Source organism: Planococcus citri, chromosome 5, assembly GCF_950023065.1.
Source record: "Planococcus citri chromosome 5, ihPlaCitr1.1, whole genome shotgun sequence".
NCBI classification, from domain to species: domain Eukaryota; kingdom Metazoa; phylum Arthropoda; class Insecta; order Hemiptera; family Pseudococcidae; genus Planococcus; species Planococcus citri.
The window spans coordinates 21,537,184-21,554,330 of record NC_088681.1 but is presented as its reverse complement, the minus strand read 5'-3'; the positions used below and the strand labels follow the sequence as shown (position 1 = coordinate 21,554,330).

General features: G+C 33.7%; 1 protein-coding gene and 1 long non-coding RNA gene across 2 annotated transcripts in view; one reads left to right on the top strand and one right to left on the bottom strand.

Annotated features, from left to right (window-relative positions):
- LOC135846197 (uncharacterized) overlaps positions 1–17,147 on the top strand; it is a 68,821-nt gene that overhangs the window by 27,761 nt on the left and 23,913 nt on the right. The window lies entirely within an intron of this gene.
- The window catches only part of Gyc32E (Guanylyl cyclase at 32E), a 64,946-nt gene that overhangs the window by 33,522 nt on the left and 14,277 nt on the right, over positions 1–17,147 (bottom strand). The window contains exon 2 of the mRNA XM_065365130.1: positions 6,004–6,107. Within this exon, the coding sequence (XP_065221202.1) occupies positions 6,004–6,107 (104 nt within the window). The remainder of the gene's footprint in view (positions 1–6,003; positions 6,108–17,147) is intronic.

The following is a 17,147-nucleotide window of genomic DNA, read 5'->3' as shown; positions in this document are numbered from 1 at the left end:
GATTCAGAAGACTGTCCTAAAATTATGTTCATATCGCACCTCGGGAGTAATAAGGTGACATCTCAAAAAAAATTGATTTTGATGTTTTTGCATTTTTGGGGCTTGTATGACCCCCCTCAACCAAAAATAACACTTTGAGTTGGGTACATTATTTAGATCGTGTAAAAAACCCAAATGGCCTAACTCAAAATCCCAACAACATTGCAAGTTGTTTCGAGTTATAAGGTGACATCTCAAAAAACTTCCACCTTTTTTGAGCAAATTTCGTACATACAAAGTGTTAACAAACAGTTTTGATTGTTTTGAATGTTTGTCAGTTAGAAATAGTCACAAGAAGTGCATTTTTTATTGGTTTGTACCAAATGGAAAAAATTTTTTAAATTGATCACTTTTCAGAAAAATGAATTTGCAAATATAATGAAATTTTAGTTTTTTGAGAAAAACTCAAAAACTAAGCACTCTAGAAAAAAACTAACGACATTATGTCGATTGAATTTTTTTTGGACGCTTCCTTTCGCCTCCACATCAACTTTAATGAAAGGTTCCAACTCACAATGTTTTCCAAACATTGAAATATTTCCTCTTTAAGATTTTATTTTTCAAAGTGTTCTTATGTTAAATGAAGGTATATAGGATACCAGATCTTGAAAATGAGGTGCTATTCATTCCTCACAATTAATTATAAGTTGATAAAAATAATGAATCAAGTTTTAAAAAAAAAGAAAATCACTCTCCTGTAAAATTTGACTTTTTTGAGATGTCATCTTATTACTCCCGAGGTGCGATATTGTGTGTGGTGATGATGATGAATGTAAGATGAGGTGATTTTTGATGTTTTTTTGAAACTTAACGAAGTCTGGCAAAAAATTAATTTGGAATGACTTCAACAAAGAAGTGATAAAAATCAGGCATGAAAAACCAAAAACTTGAGCCCAAACCGAAAAAACATTACCAAAAAGTGATAAAATTTCAATAAAAAGTAACAAAAGTGAGCAAGAATTGCAATACAATATGAAATAAAGTATTGCTGAAATTTCTTTGAAATAAAATAAACTAAATCGCCAGAAATGATAAAATTCAAGAAATTTATCCAAAAATGCACGAAGAAGTATTAAAAACGTGTTAGAATTGTGTAAAAATACGTAGGTACTAAAAAAGTATTAAAATAAATTTGAAAAATTACCATAAACAGAAAATTTTTTTGAAAACATGAATAAAGCATTACAATAAAATTGAAAATCACCAAAAAGAGATGAAATTTGATAAATAGTAAAATTTGTCTGAAACAATAAAACATCATCGTAATTTTTCCTAAACACAATAAAAAAGATTAATAACACTATAAATTAAATAAATAGATAAATAAACTATAAAATGATGAAAAATTATGAAAATTGAGTAAAATTCTCCAAAAGTGCATGCAAAAGTGTTGAAAAGTCGATTTTAAGTGGTATAAAAACTCTCGAACAAGTACTTACATATTAAAATTTTATAAAATTAAACAAACAGTAATAAAAATTCAATAAAAGTTGTCAAAACGGCATAAAAAAAGTGTTGAAAAGTAAAAACGTGATATGAAAACGTAAAATACGCTCAAAAGTTGATTAAAATCACCACAAATTATCTAAAAGTATAATGAAATTTTCCAAAAGTGCATGAAAAAGTCCTAAATACGTCTTGAATTGAGATAAAAATACCAAGAAAAGATTGTTACAATCACTAGAAATTGGAAAAAATTAAATTAAATCATTGAAATTTGCCAATAATACGTGGAAAATTGTTGAAATCATGTAAAAACTTTTATTAAATCATTGAAATCTAGGTTTGTTTGAAATCTCTAAAAATTAGCAAATAGTAGTGAGATTAGAATAAATTTTGCTGAAAGTGCACGAAAAAATATTGAAAACTTGTTGAAAATGAGGTAAAAACCATTCAATGAAATGACATAAAATCGTGAAAAAACTATCAAAAATTGTTTCAATTGAACGAAGAAAAAAATGTTGAAAAATCAAAACTCAAAACTGAAAATCAAATCTCAAATCGATGAAATGGATAACTTTGTTTTTTAATTTTATTTTTACAGTTGATCATTATTTTTATCACGGTTGAAACAGTGAATCCGAAATTGAAAATTGAACTTCTATATTGAAAAAACGTTTAATGAAAACGAAAAGTTAACCTCAATTCAATCGGTTCTTCCAAGGCTGATGAAAGACTGGAAAACTGGAAGAAGTAGTTTAGAAATATGAAGGAATGGTCTAAAAACTAGCTTAGAAAATTTTTCTCCACCTGGCTCGTAGCTATTGCCCTCTTCAGTGGTGCCAAAAGTGATCATTTTTTGCCAATTTTCAGCTAAATTTTTTCGAAGTTGTTAGATATTATGAATGCGTTGAAATCGGAAGGTTTGAAAATTTTCTGGGTCAACTTCGACTAAACAGTTTTAGAATTTAAGTCTTACGAGAATAGAATATCACTTCATCCCTCTAGCCTACTCTGCCTACTGTCCTGTTTTTTGCTTATGCAGGGTATCTAACAGGTTATGAAAGTAGTGAAAAAGTAGTGAATTTAGTTTAAAAGGTAGTGAAAAAATTCAACTGTGCAACAAAAACCTTCAAATCATTGGAAGAGAAAAAGTTTATTTTCAATGAAATTGGCAACTTGTTTTTTTTTTTTAAATAATTTTGATTGAAATTAAAAAACCAATTTTCTTCCTATTTTAATTTTTTCTTTGAAAATTTTCTTGTCAAAAATTTGACTTTGTTCATTTTGTGTGTGGGAGGGGGGGGGGTCGAGCGGAGAGCTTTTTGGAAATTTTGTTGGAAAAATGTAGTGAAAAAGTGGTGATTTTTTCAAAAAAAATCCATTAGGTAGGTACCATCTCATGGATCTTGACCACTCTTCTTTTATCCTGTTTTTTTGTGGTGAAATTTCCAAACACACCTATTTTTGTTTAACCAAAATTACCTTACAGTCATTCTTTCTGGCCAAAGATTTCCAAAAACTCTTCAATTTAGGGCATAATTATTGCAAAAAATTGCTGTTTTTTGCTAAAATCCCAAGTATGTTATAGGTAGGTCTAGGTACCTTTGCTGTTTTCCCGCCAAGTTGAATTTTCCATTCAAGTACGTACCATTATTCTTCCCTTTTTTTAAATTTTGATTTTTTTTTTTCATTTTTTTTGATTATTCTGAAAATTATAAGAATTTTCAATTGAAAAAATGCTGACTTGAATCAGTAAATTTTGAGTTCTCTCCCTACCTCAAATGAATTACTTGGAAAAATTTCCTGTGAAGAGTGCCTATTGTTTTTATCGTGCTGTTGCATGTTGCCCTGTTTCTTAGAAACCTCATCAAAAGTAGGATAGATTTGGAATAAATTTTTCAAAAAAATCCTATGTTCATCTCGTCACTCTCTCAAGTGAATCATTCATTACCCACACGAGTAAAATATCACATCGTCTGACTATGCTCTTTCGTTGGGCTACGAGCCAGTTTTGGTCGGGCCTTTGCAAGCGAGCGAATTGTATCGCGAAAAAGGCAGGCGTTTTTGATAAATTAATCGAGATTACGTCTAATAAATTAAACCTATTAAGAAGATTTATTCGTCAGGTGTATTCAAATTCGGTTAAATGACTCGTTCGATGACGGTAATTTTTTTTAATTTTCTCGTCACGAGGATGTTTTTACAAGTGCCAAACGTTTACAATAAATTCGCCATTACGTTTGGGAAATGACTTTCGGAAAGAAAGAACAGCTGAGGAGTTGTGTAGGTGGATAATTTTCATTCGATATTACTGTAATATAATTTCGTCGATAGTTTAAAAGGAATGTTAGAAATTAAAAAAAGTATATTTGACGTGATTTAATATTTAGGTATCTACGTCGTATTTTATCGTCATTTTGAAAAGTGTTACAATACTCAGTTGGCTCTCGTTATTTTTTTTATGGAATAGATGTTTTGGTTTCTATAGCTTGATATTAGAAAAATGAATCACTCGTGGAGCAATATTTACGAAACCTATCAATCTCAAATTTGGCTTATTGCAGTAAACTCGGTAAAAATATTGAATCAGAGAAGGAGAAAATAAACTAAATAATATATTTGGGGCAAGTTATATCGTTAAAAGACAGATCAGAGGAAGAAAAAATATATAATACCTATCTCGAGGTGAAAAAATAATCTCGCGATGTTCGACTTCGTATTTCAAGGTCGAGGAAACTATCAAAATAAATTGGAATTCGAGGTATAATAATTTGGAAAATGCTTCTAAGTCTTTTCTTTTTTTCCCCTCGTAATACCTAATTGAACTAATTGCGGGGGATTTATCTTTTCGCGTTTCAAAAAATCATTATCAAGGATTTTTGAAAAATTGAAAAGACTTGAGAAAGTCGATTTCGACGAGCATGAAAAAGGTGGTGTTTAAAAAGGGGAAAAGAATTCAAAATTTTTATTTTTGAGAAAATTTTACATGAGTTCTTGCACTATGAAAAATTTCAGCTGTCCCATCGCAAACAGTCTCTTGAAAATTTTCATGTTCTCCACTTCCAATATGCAAAGAAAACGAAAAACACAACACCTAATAAATTATCCGTTGTAGATAATGAAGGAAACATATTTTTATTTTCACGGTCATCTTATTGAAGTTACAAATATTTACATGATTTAAAAAATTCAGATTTGCTCTTGAAACGTCTACAATTTTTATTTATCATTTGAAAAATAATTAAATTGAAAAGCTCTTTCTTTCTGTTATTGTATCTGAAAAATTTAGGTAGGTGTTGTAAAAAAAAGAACTAGTGATGTTATTTTCGCCTCTAATATAAGTTTGCGTATTTTTCCATTCGTAGGTACTTTTTTGAATAAACGTGTTGAATACGTCAAAAGAAGTATACCTAGCTCAGAAAAAAAGAAGAACGTATCAATGTACGTGAAAGGCAGATACCTATATTCGCTCTTATTCAGCAATAGAATTGAATTAAGAAAAATTGTTTTTTAAATTTTAAACAGAAACAGTGCCACGAGCGATGATGATGAAGTACTAAAAAAAGTATTGTAAGTTTCCAGATTGGCGAGTTTACGAGTATAAAAAAATTAGCAAAATTTACGAGAGGGGATTAGAAATTCTACCTACGTTTAGAATAATCTCGCGATTCAAATTACACCTTGGAGAGCACTCGAGAGAATTTTTTTGTTTCGTCGAGTTGGTATTTTGATCGAGGGTGGGGTAGGAAGGCTTAAACGCCATGTAAGGGGTGAGTTATTTTACGATGATGAATAATTTACCGAAGGGAAAAGGTAAAAAAAATTCACGGTGATGAATTTTTTACCCCCACCGAATACAATGGAATACATATTTACGATTATAGAATTTAATCGAAGTTTGTGCTGCTCGTGATATCCACGTGTTTGGTCGTTTATATGTAAATTTGCTCTAAGAAAATATAAGAAAAAACCCGCGTACAACGAGAACGAAAAAAATAGGATTACATAACGTAGTAAAGAAAGTAAATTGTATTTACGACCGAGTTTCTGCTTTCCAGTTGCCACGACCTCTTCTATGATACTTACACGAATGCGAGGCTAATTTAATCCATATTATAACCAGCATCGGGTATCTTGACAAGGATGAGGGAAAAAAACTACGAGATGGTAAATCTGGGATGTGATTAAAAGCGTGGTTTACTCGTTATATACGCGATTAATTATAAAGTACTTGAAATCAGACTCGAGTGTTGTCGTTTTGAAACTCAGTGCTGAGGTGTTCATTTGCGCCATATTGTATAATTAGTTCTTCGCGTCGGTTTTATGTGAGACTCTGGACCCCCTAGCCCCCTGAAGATGTAATTCAACTAGATAGTTTTTGCTTCCTCGTTTTCTTCTGCGATGATGTCTTAACCACTCACCACTCATCAGGTTAACGTGTACCCTTAATCTCATCCGTGGTATGATACGAGTAGGTACATAAAATGAACGAGTGGAAAATTTAATAATCATTTAACTTACTTTAAGGTCGCTGTATGCCCCTAGGAACGCTATCGTGATATTTCTCGATGTATCCAATTTTCTTGAAAGACTCGTGTTGCGTTCTACGGTATCGGTTACGTTTTCTAAATTGAAAAAAAAACAAAAGCAAAAAAGATTTACTTACTGATCTACTGATGGTGCTTATCGATGATTTTTAAACTGACGTATTAAGATGTGTATTTTAATTTTTTAATTATTGTTAGAGAAGATACGAAATTTTTGTCATTTTCTCCGAACGTCTTTTTCTCTTACACGTTAATTATAAGATGTATACTTGTTCGATCGCAAGGAAAACCCTGATGAACACGTAGTAATATACCTAAGCTACGAGTACGTTGCGTGTAATAAATTACCAGCTGAATATTACTATTCTCTTAGGAGGTCGTATCTTGATAGTATTTTAATCTCGTGGTCAAGGATTAAAGCATATTTGACCGTTAGTTATTTATGTATTCCCTATCGATTATATTATTCATTCTGGGTACCCTGTACTATTAAAGTGATGTCGGTTTCAAATCCCTCGATAGAGATGATGCTGACAAGGCGACCTTTCGAATTCACACACTCCGATTTGAACGAAACCAAGCTACGTAAGAGTAGATCGAAAGAGCATGTTCTAAAACACCCCATAACCAACATTTTGTAAAGACATATTTTGCACCGAGTGCTTCGATGATTACATTTGCTCACATACCTACTTTACTTCAAGGTAGTGAGCTGTACCTCTACCTAGCTTCAAGAGCTTCCTAGGTAACTGGCAATTTACTGCCTCAATATCTAAGCTTATTTTTTGGACACAGAGTTGACACTTGAGTAATATAAAAAAATATCACAAGCCTATTAAAAATAACCTACTAATTACGTAAGAATTATTTTGTATAATAAGAGAGGGATGACACAGTGTGTTGTAAAGGAGTGTAGAAATACACATCCCCTCAGGAGGGATCGACAAACGGATGAGGGAAGGTCCATCAGCGATACTCATCATAATGAGACTTTGCAATAAGGACACCATACAATGTAATGCATATTATTTTACTGATGGGCCTAAAGTACATCATGATGAAATCACTATGTAACTGAAGGGCTAATTGTGAAAGTCGCCTTAGTCAGAAGCAATTTTTGTACAAATCAATGAAAACGTTGTTGTCCTACTTCAATGGTAATGTAAAAAATTTATGGTCAAGTATTAAAAAAACATCTTCAACTATCCAAGAATGCATTACAATACTCATTTTTCCCTTTAAAATTTATGAAATATGAAAAAAAAATGTTTAAAGTTGTGTGAACAAAAAAATGACTAAGGCGACTTTCACAATTAGATTAGCCCTTCAACTGGAACTGTTGTATTACAAAATAGATCACACAATCACAGGAACACATCTTAAAGCTGGAACACTGGAATTAGTTCATATTTATGGAATACTGGAATAGATTTACTCAAACAGATCTTTCGATCATGTCTTATGTAAATAGTAGAATAGGTACTAGCCTATCTACTCTCCAGAACACAGATACCTATGCAATGCATAGGGAGTTGTATGATGACCAGTTTCTTGTTCGTTTCTCTCTCAACTCGTTGGTTAAAGAGAACTAAAACTGTAGAGGTTGTAGTTACAGAACTACATATTTAGTACATTGACTAAAGGCAGAACAAACTCCCACTTACATGGTAGAAAATGTTGCACAATCTGTCATTACAATTTCAGATTCTAAAATTTATTTTTGAACCTCTGGCAAATTTTTTGAAAATTGAAAAAAAAACTCAAAATGCTGTTTTATGGATGATTTTTGAACTTTTTTATTAGAGATAATTTTTTTGAGCAAATTGAACCTATGCGAATAATTCCTTCAATTTCATTCCCACACACCAACAACTACATCAACAAGTAGTAGTTGAGGACCATTCTGGACCCTCCACCGAGTTTTGAAATATTTCCAGAAATTTTAAATTACTCTGGAGGGTTACAAATGAACTGTACATAGAATGTATAACTTTGGTTGATGCTTATTAGATATCCTCTCAACTGTTTTAGATGGTTATGGATGTCACCTCACAAGTGATGAGTTCAAAAGTGAATTTATGCATCCTACATCCATTTCGATGAAAAGGGTCAAGAGAAGGGCTGATTTAACGAGGAAAGTTACCTAAGAATATTTCAGCTACTCAGACAAAAAATTTATAGAGTTTTTGTGACTTCAAAATTTTTTAAAATAGTACAAAAATGAGTGTAAATTCTCCTCTCTAAAGAAAATTTTAAATCATTGGTATGTTTTTTGGTCTAGTTGACTTAATGTTTGATCAGACATGATCATCCGGACCAGATCTTCAGCCTGATCCGGATCAAGCCTGAGTTTTATGCTGAAATCTTCCGCAGCCATGCCCGGCTCCGCCCTGATGTGTTTATATGAATGCGACTTATCTTCTAAAATTTGATATGATCAGGTTTGGTCTGATCTAATAATCGGGGCCCGGTTTTCAGCCTATTGACTTGTCTGTTTGGCTTCCCAAGATCATCTGCCTGTCTTATCTGTTTGTCTGTCAGGCCTCTTGAAGTCATTGACCCATCAGTGTGGTTTCTCAAAGTCATTAACCCGTCTGGCTGGCCTCTAAAGGTCATTGACCTTCCTGGCTAGCATCTCATGGTTGCCTGTCTGTCTACTAGAGGTTCCTTTTCTGCTTGTCAGTCTGGCATCCCAAGTTCGTCGGTCGTCAGTCCTTTTAGGGTCATTGACCTATTTGCTTGACATCTCAAGGTGGTCTGTCTTCCAGTCCAGCTTTTTGAGGTAATTGACTCGTGTGTTTTGACTCTCGAGGTCGTATGTCTTCCTCTTAAGTCTTTTAAGGTCATTGACCCGTCTGTATGGCTTTCCAAGGTCGTCTGTCGGCATGTCTAACCTTTCAAGGTCACTGATCTGTATGACTGGCTTCTTAAGAATATTAGCCCATCTGTCAGGCCTCTTAAGGTCATTGAGTCTATCCCCTCTTGGTCGTCTGTCTGGCAATTCTTTTTAAGATCATTAACCCGCCTGTCTGGTTTCTTAAGGTCATTGACTCATCTGTCTGGCTTCGCAAGGTCGTCTGTCTTCCTGTCTAGCTTTTTAAGGTCATTGACTCGTGTGGCTGACCTCTAAAGGGCATTGACTCGTTAATATGGCTTCGCAGGGTCGCCTGACTGACCTCTCAAGGTCATTGACCTGTCTGTTCGGTCTTTTGAGGTCACTGACCTATCTGTTTAGCCTCTCATGGTTGTCTTTCTGTCTGTCTGGTCTCTCGGTACCTTCATTTTGGGAACACCTTTTTTGGTTTTCAAAAAAAAGAAAAGAACAACAAATGAACATTTTTACGTGTCTTGACTCTTGATTATAGTCTACTATGTAGTACATATTTTCAACTCAAAAACATTCAACATGCTACTTAAACTGATTGTAGGTACTTGTCGTAAATACATTTTCTAATTTTTGAACAAAAAAAAATGGTCGGTAGAGGAAGATTCAAATTCAATCATGCAGGCATCTTACTGGGTCACTTTTATAGTGACTTGGTCACTTTTTTCACGAAAAGTCACTTTTGGTTACTTTTTTCATCAAAAAGTCACTATTGGTCACTTTTCTTCCAAAAAGTCACTTTTTTGAATTTTTTTTTCGTTTTTTAAACAAAAAAAAACGTTTTTAATCGAAATTATCTTTTTTTTACTCATTTTCGAAGGGTTTTATGCGAATTTTCTTTATTAAACAATTTCAGAATATTAAAAACACAAATTTTTACTTTTCGAAACATCATATTTTCGAAAGCTTTTGCCCTCGCTTCGCTCGGGCTTATTTTCTTTTCTTTTTCAAAATAAAAATGAAAATTTATTTTTTTTAAAATCAAGTACTAAAGCCAAAAAACAAATTTCTCACAAAAAACATCGTTTTTATACGTCTCAAAATACAAATTTTCAAGAGCTTTCGCCCTCGATTAGGCCTGTCTTTTTTCATTTTCAAAATCAACTTCCTTCAAAAAAACATCATTAAAATTCTAAAATTTTAAAAATAAAAAAATGAGCTAAGTACTCGTTCTCACATTAAAAAAAACGGATTTTCCGGTGGGGCCAGACTGAAAAATAAAGTAATAGTTTTTAGGTGCGATATTGAACGTTTTTTTGCTTTTGTTTTTCGATTTTTTGCTCTCCTGAACGCTGGAATTTAAAAAAAATTGGTCACTTTTTTGGTCACTTTTTTCACTGATGAAAGTCACCAAAGTCACTTTTTTTTAGAAAAATTTGGGTAAGATGCCTGATCATGAGATCATGTAAATCCCAAAACTGAATTTTCAAAGTGATGGTCCAACTTTTCACGATGAGTACTAAAATTGAAAGATGTCAAAAAGCGAAATTTTTCAGCACGTTTGGGTACAACAGCGGGGCTTTTGAGCAATTTTTGGAAAAAATGAAGATTTTTTGGGATTTTTTGCGAAAAAGCGATACCTAATACTCGTACGTATTTTTAGAACTCACAAAACACAACATCTGATTCCTTTTTTTTTTTTTTTTTTTTTTTTGACAACTTCGACAGTTTACAAGGAAAAATTTTCACACCAAAACAAAATTGAAATGAAATTGAGTCATCCAGATATCGTGAAGTTCTCAATTTCGAAATTTAAAAAAAATTGTTAAAAAACTGAACTTTTTGACAAAACACAAAAATTTTATGTTTCTGAATTCAGAAAAATTACTCATTTGAATGGAATAAACATATTATATGAAAGCAGATAAGTGTAAATTTCTAAAATTTAATGAGATTTTATTTTGGAATTTGAGGATTCTAATGTAAAAATTGAGAAATTACCAAATTTTATGAATCACATTTTACTTTGCCCAATCCTGCTTGTAAAAAGAAAAAAATCCCCTTCAAAACCTAATCTTTTGCGTAGCACTTAGCGAACGGATTCGATCCGTTTAAAAACAAGCATAACCCACACAATTTTGAAAATTTTCCAATAAAAATAAATTAGTTAAACGTATCACAATGAAAAATTCATAACGGAAAATTTCACTCTAAAAAATAAATCGATGATGATAAGAAAATTGATGAAATCCATTACATGATGAAAGAATGTAGGTACATATCTTTTATTCCATGTATCCCCTCGTTTTTTCGAGTGCTATAATTTCGTCCATATCCAACAGAACGCTTTGAATGCGATATTTTTCTCATTAAAAAGGAATTACCATATATACAATTTCGAAGACAACAGAGGATAGTTAGCGAGAGACGAAAATCTTTACATAGAATTCCGCTCTATTTACCCAAAGTTTACCCGCCACGAGATGTGTAATGGTACTTGTGTCACGACTACCCAACTCGAGCAATAACCCTTCGCCCCCTCCCCTTTCGAATAAAATGGAAACTTGAGAACACCCGAAGCGTAACGAAAACGAAAAATTAAACCTCGACGAAGAAAAAAATTTCCAACACGTTCGCGATACTTTCTGTTAATTCTGAAAAGCTCGACTCCAATGTTTACATTTACTTTTGCTTAAGCTCAAACCTGAAACCGTGGGATAAAGTTCCCTTTGCAGCCATTCAAAATGGTGAAAAATCACTCCGTGCGAGACTCGAGAGTGATGCACGAAAATACCGAGACGTTTTTCGTTTCGAAGACTGAAAAAAACACCGTGTACGTGGTCATCGTTTCCGGTTTCCCTTATGCCTATTGCCTATAAATACAGTATACCGCCGCCGATGGCATCGTATCATGAGGAATACTTTCCTTCAGACCGACATCGACACGTGCACCCTCTGTGCTCTTATGTATACAATTTCGACCTCAGATGTCTAGAATACACACAGACTCCAGCCATAATGTAGCAATATCAAGCTTTACGTATTATGCTTCGGTTTCGAGATATACTACAATAAGAAGCAGTTGGCGTATGTTTACGTTTCGCGCAAAAAGATCACTATTTTAAAACGACAGGCGCGAATTTATCAGAGTAATTAACGACCCACGGTGAAATTTATTTTTGCCGAGGGCGCGAAGTCTGTTTGTAAACACAATCGCGCTTTCATACATGTATCGATGGGGAAGGATTTTCTTTCCATTTTCATCACCGTGTTGCGACGTAGTAGGCCTACTGTATGTTTGAATGGAAAATTCTGTTTTTATTCTCGTCTTCGTCGTCGGATTACGAATTATTCTGTGTATTTTTACGACCTTACATAACTGGTGAAATGGGTTAGGTTTGAAATTGACGGAGATTCCTGACGAATCGTTCATCAACAAGTGGATCTGTTTTCAAACGAATTGTTTACGTATAAATTGACTCGATTCTCAGTGAATTGTTCGTGAGCGTATTAATTCATTTAAGGGAATCATTCGTGAACGAATTGATTAATTTTTTGAAAGAACCATTCGCGAACGAATTGATCAATAATTCTTCAATTTATGAATCAATTCGTTCGCGAACGAATCTCCGAAAATTATTCAATTCGTTCGTGAATGATTCACCTGAAATTGAGTAAATGAATCGATTCGTTCGCGAACGAGTCACTTATACGAATCGATTCCTTCGCAAATGAGTCACTTATACGAATCAATTCGTTAGCGAATGATTCACCAACTAAGGTGCACTGGGGGAAGTCCGAATTCGGGGTAAGTCAGAAAAACTGCTCTAGCTCTTAGAGGCTTATATCTGCTGAAGCGCTACTCAGGGGTAACTTGAGGGTACTACCCCTACTTCATCACAGCATAAAAAATTTCGCGACCCAGTTTCATTTTACAGGCTTTTGATTGGCTCCTTTTTAGTTGCTGTTTTGAATTTGATTTCAAATTGAAACCAGTGTTTTTCAAACTGCTTTTTACCTCAGAAGAAATGACCAGTAAAAGTGATATTATAAGTGAAAGTATTCCTAAAACAATAATGTAAAACTCCAAGTATTCAATTTTTTAAAATTTTCAATTATTCATTATTTATATCGCTTTTTCTGACTTACCCCATAAATTAGTGCTATGGGGTAAGTCAGAAAAGTGAACATTGATAATTAGGATTCGACTTGATCGATGTGTAATACGTAGAATGATATGTTTTCGAGGTCGTAGAATCCGAATCTGAAGTTATTTTTTTTGTAGGAGTGGGGGGTGAGGCGTGGGGAGGGGGCAATTCCAAATTTTTCTTACATTATTGTGTAATATGTCGATTGATATGTTCTCGAGGTCGTAGAATCCGAATCTGCAGTTATTTTTTTTGTAGGAGTGGGGGGTGAGGCGTGGGGAGGAGAAAATTTCAAATTTTTCACACATTGTTGTGTAATATGTCGAATAATATGTTTTCGAGGTCGTAGAATTCGAATCCGGAGTCATTTTTTGTGATGAAGGTGGAAGGTGAGTCGTAGGTTCGTATGAATGGGGGATTTCAAATTTTACTTATATTATGGTGTAATACATCGATTGATGTTTTCGAGGTTGTAGAGTTTGAATCTGGAGTTGGTTTTTTGGTAGAATGAGGAAAGTAAAAAATTCCAAATTTGGTTTTTATTTATGTCAATGTTTTCTTATACCACTGATGTTCAAAGTTGACAGTTTTTTATATAAAATCAGAATTCAGAACATGTTTTGAAAAAAAAAATTGCTATGCAATCAGGCAATATCATATGTTCTTTTCTGCAGAATGATGTCAGATGTGTATTTTGGAGTGGTAATATTGGTTCACCAGTACGAGAGTAACTGCTGATCAAAGTTGAAATAGCGAAAAATCATTCTGACTTCCCCGGGTGCACCTTATTACACAATAATGTAGAAAAAATTCGAAATATTCCCTCTCCCCACGCCTCACCCCCCCCCCCCCACCTACAAAAAAAATAACTCCAGATTCGGATTCCACAACCTCGAAAACATATTATTTATTCGACATATTACTCAATAATGTAGGAAAAATTCAAAATTTTCCCTCTCCACACGCCTCACCACCACTCCTACAAAAAAATAACTCCAGATTCAGATTCTACGACCTTGAAAACATATTATTCAACATATTACATGATAATGTAGGAAAATTTCGAAATTTTCCCTCTCCCCATGCCTTACCCCCCACTCCTACGAAAAAAATAACTCCAGATTCGGATTCTACGACCTCGAAAACATATTATTCGACATATTGCCCATCGATCATGGTCGAATCCTAGTATCACCAATTAATTTTGTAGATTTTCTGACTTACCCCAAAGTGGGGTAAGTCAGAACAATTTACATTTTATTCGATTGTGCGAAAGCTACTGTGACAATCGCGCTGAAATTTTTACCATAGGTTAAGAACCCTTATGAGAACCTACATACCAAATTTCAGCCATATTGGTTCATTAGTATGAGAGTAACAGCTGATCAAAGTTGAAATTGTGAAAAAACGTTCTGACTTCCCCCGGTGCACCTTATTATTTAATTCGTTCGCGAATGATTCACCAAAAATTAATGAATTCGTTAGCGAATGATTCACCAAAAATGAAGTAAATGAATCGATTCGTTCGCAAACGAGTCACTTATACGAATTAATTCGTTCGCGAATGATTCACTAAAAATTATTAAATTCGTTCGTAATTTGTGAATAATTCACCTAAAATTGAGTAAATGAATCGATTCGTTCGCGAACGAGTCACTTATACGAATCAATTCGTTCGCGAATGATTCACTAAAAAATTCAATTCCTTCGAGAATGATTCAACAAAAATTAATGAATTCGTTAGCGAATGATTCACCAAAAATGAAGTAAATGAATCGATTCGTTCGCGAACGAGTCACTTATACGAATTAATTCGTTCGCGAATGATTCACTAAAAATTATTAAATTCGTTCGTGATTTGTGAATAATTCACCTAAAATTGAGTAAATGAATCGATTCGTTCGCGAACGAGTCACTTATACGATTGGAAAAGAAAAAACTCTCTCCTTATTTTTAATGCTTTTTATTGCAAAGATCTTTTCAAAAAGTAGTGCTCTTGCCTGATGATGAAAAGTTGTACTTTTTGAAAAGATCTTTGCAATAAAAAGCATTAAAAATAAGGAGAGAATTTTTTCTTTTCCAATTACTGGACTCCTTAGTTTTGGTTCATTCTTTACCTATCACTTATACGAATCGATTTGTTCGCGAACGAGTCACTTATACGAATCAATTCGTTCGCGAATGATTCACCAACTATTATTCGATTCGTTCGCGAGTGATTCACTAAAAAATTCAATTTGTTTGCGAATGATTCACCAGAAATTATTAAATTCGTTCGTGAATGATTCACCAAAAAAGCAAAAATTGAGTGAATGAATCGCTTTGTTCGCGAACGAGTCACTTATACGAATCAATTCGTTCGAGAACGAGTCACTTATACGAATCGATTCGTTCGCGAACGAGTCACTTATACGAATCAACTCGTTCGCGAATGATTCACTAAAAAATTCAATTCCTTCGAGAATGATTCACCAAAAATTGATAAATTCGTTGGCGAATGATTCACCAAAAGTGAAGTAAATGAATCGATTCGTTCGCGAACGAGTCACTCATACGAATCGATTCGTTCGCGAACGAGTCACTTATACGAATCGATTCGTTCGCGAACGAGTCACTTATACGAATCAATTCGTTCGCGAATGATTCACCAACTATTATTCGATTCGTTCGCGAGTGATTCACTAAAAAATTCAATTTGTTTGCGAATGATTCACCAGAAATTATTAAATTCGTTCGTGAATGATTCACCAAAAAAGCAAAAATTGAGTGAATGAATCGCTTTGTTCGCGAACGAGTCACTTATACGAATCAATTCGTTCGAGAACGAGTCACTTATACGAATCGATTCGTTCGCGAACGAGTCACTTATACGAATCAACTCGTTCGCGAATGATTCACTAAAAAATTCAATTCCTTCGAGAATGATTCACCAAAAATTGATAAATTCGTTGGCGAATGATTCACCAAAAGTGAAGTAAATGAATCGATTCGTTCGCGAACGAGTCACTCATACGAATCGATTCGTTCGCGAACGAGTCACTTATACGAATCGATTCGTTCGCGAACGAGTCACTTATACGAATCGATTCGTTCGCGAATGATTCACCAACTATTATTCGATTCGTTCGCGAGTGATTCACTAAAAAATTAAATTTGTTTGCGAATGATTCACCAGAAATTATTATATTCGTTCGTGAATGATTCACCAAAAAAGCAAAAATTGAGTGAATGAATCGATTCGTTCGCGAACGAGTCACTTATACGAATCGATTCGTTCGCGAACGAGTCACTAGAAAATTCAATTCCTTCGAGAATGATTCACCAAAAATTAATAAATTCGTTAGTGAATGATTCACCAAAAATGAAGTAAATGAATCGATTCGTTCGCGAACGAGTCACTTAAACGAATCAATTCGTTCGCGAATAATTTACGTCAGCTTCAATAAATTCGTTCGCGAATGATTCACCTAGAAATCAATAAATTCGTTCAATCGCCAATCGGTTGTGAATGATTCGATTCACATTTAATCATCAGTCGTTCGTAAATGATTCGATTCGATTGTAAACAAATCAATTGCTATTTGTTAAAGTAATGTGCCTATATAGATGTTTTAAAATAATGGTGGAAAAATTCGATCTAAGTAGCGCATTTACCTTAAACGTTGGTTAATTTATTAAAACAATGACGACAATACCCCACGTTTCTCGAAGGACAGATAGTTTCGAATTTCATTGAAAATGTTCATCTAGTACACCGGTTTTACCCCAGCAACGCATCGTTTTACTCAACGAAACAACTTGACCACCCCAATTGAAATTTAATAGTTGTTTTGAACTTAATGTACGAGTGCGACTGGTAAAAACCCCGTAGATATACATATAACAATCTACAAATTATGAGAAATTTTACCCCTATTTTATAGTACCAGTGCAGTGAACAGACGTTCGCACGCTAACGAAGGGTGTAACTTTTTTGCGAGTAAATTCACGAGGTTTTGCGCGCGAGCGACCAAGTTGCTAGATAGACAAATAAAACCGTTATGAAATTATACTTTTCAAACAAAAATAAAAGTTTTCGTTGTAAAAGTTGATTTTAGTTTAATTTTTCGAATCTCGTTACATAGTTTCTTTCTGTCTTGAAAAATT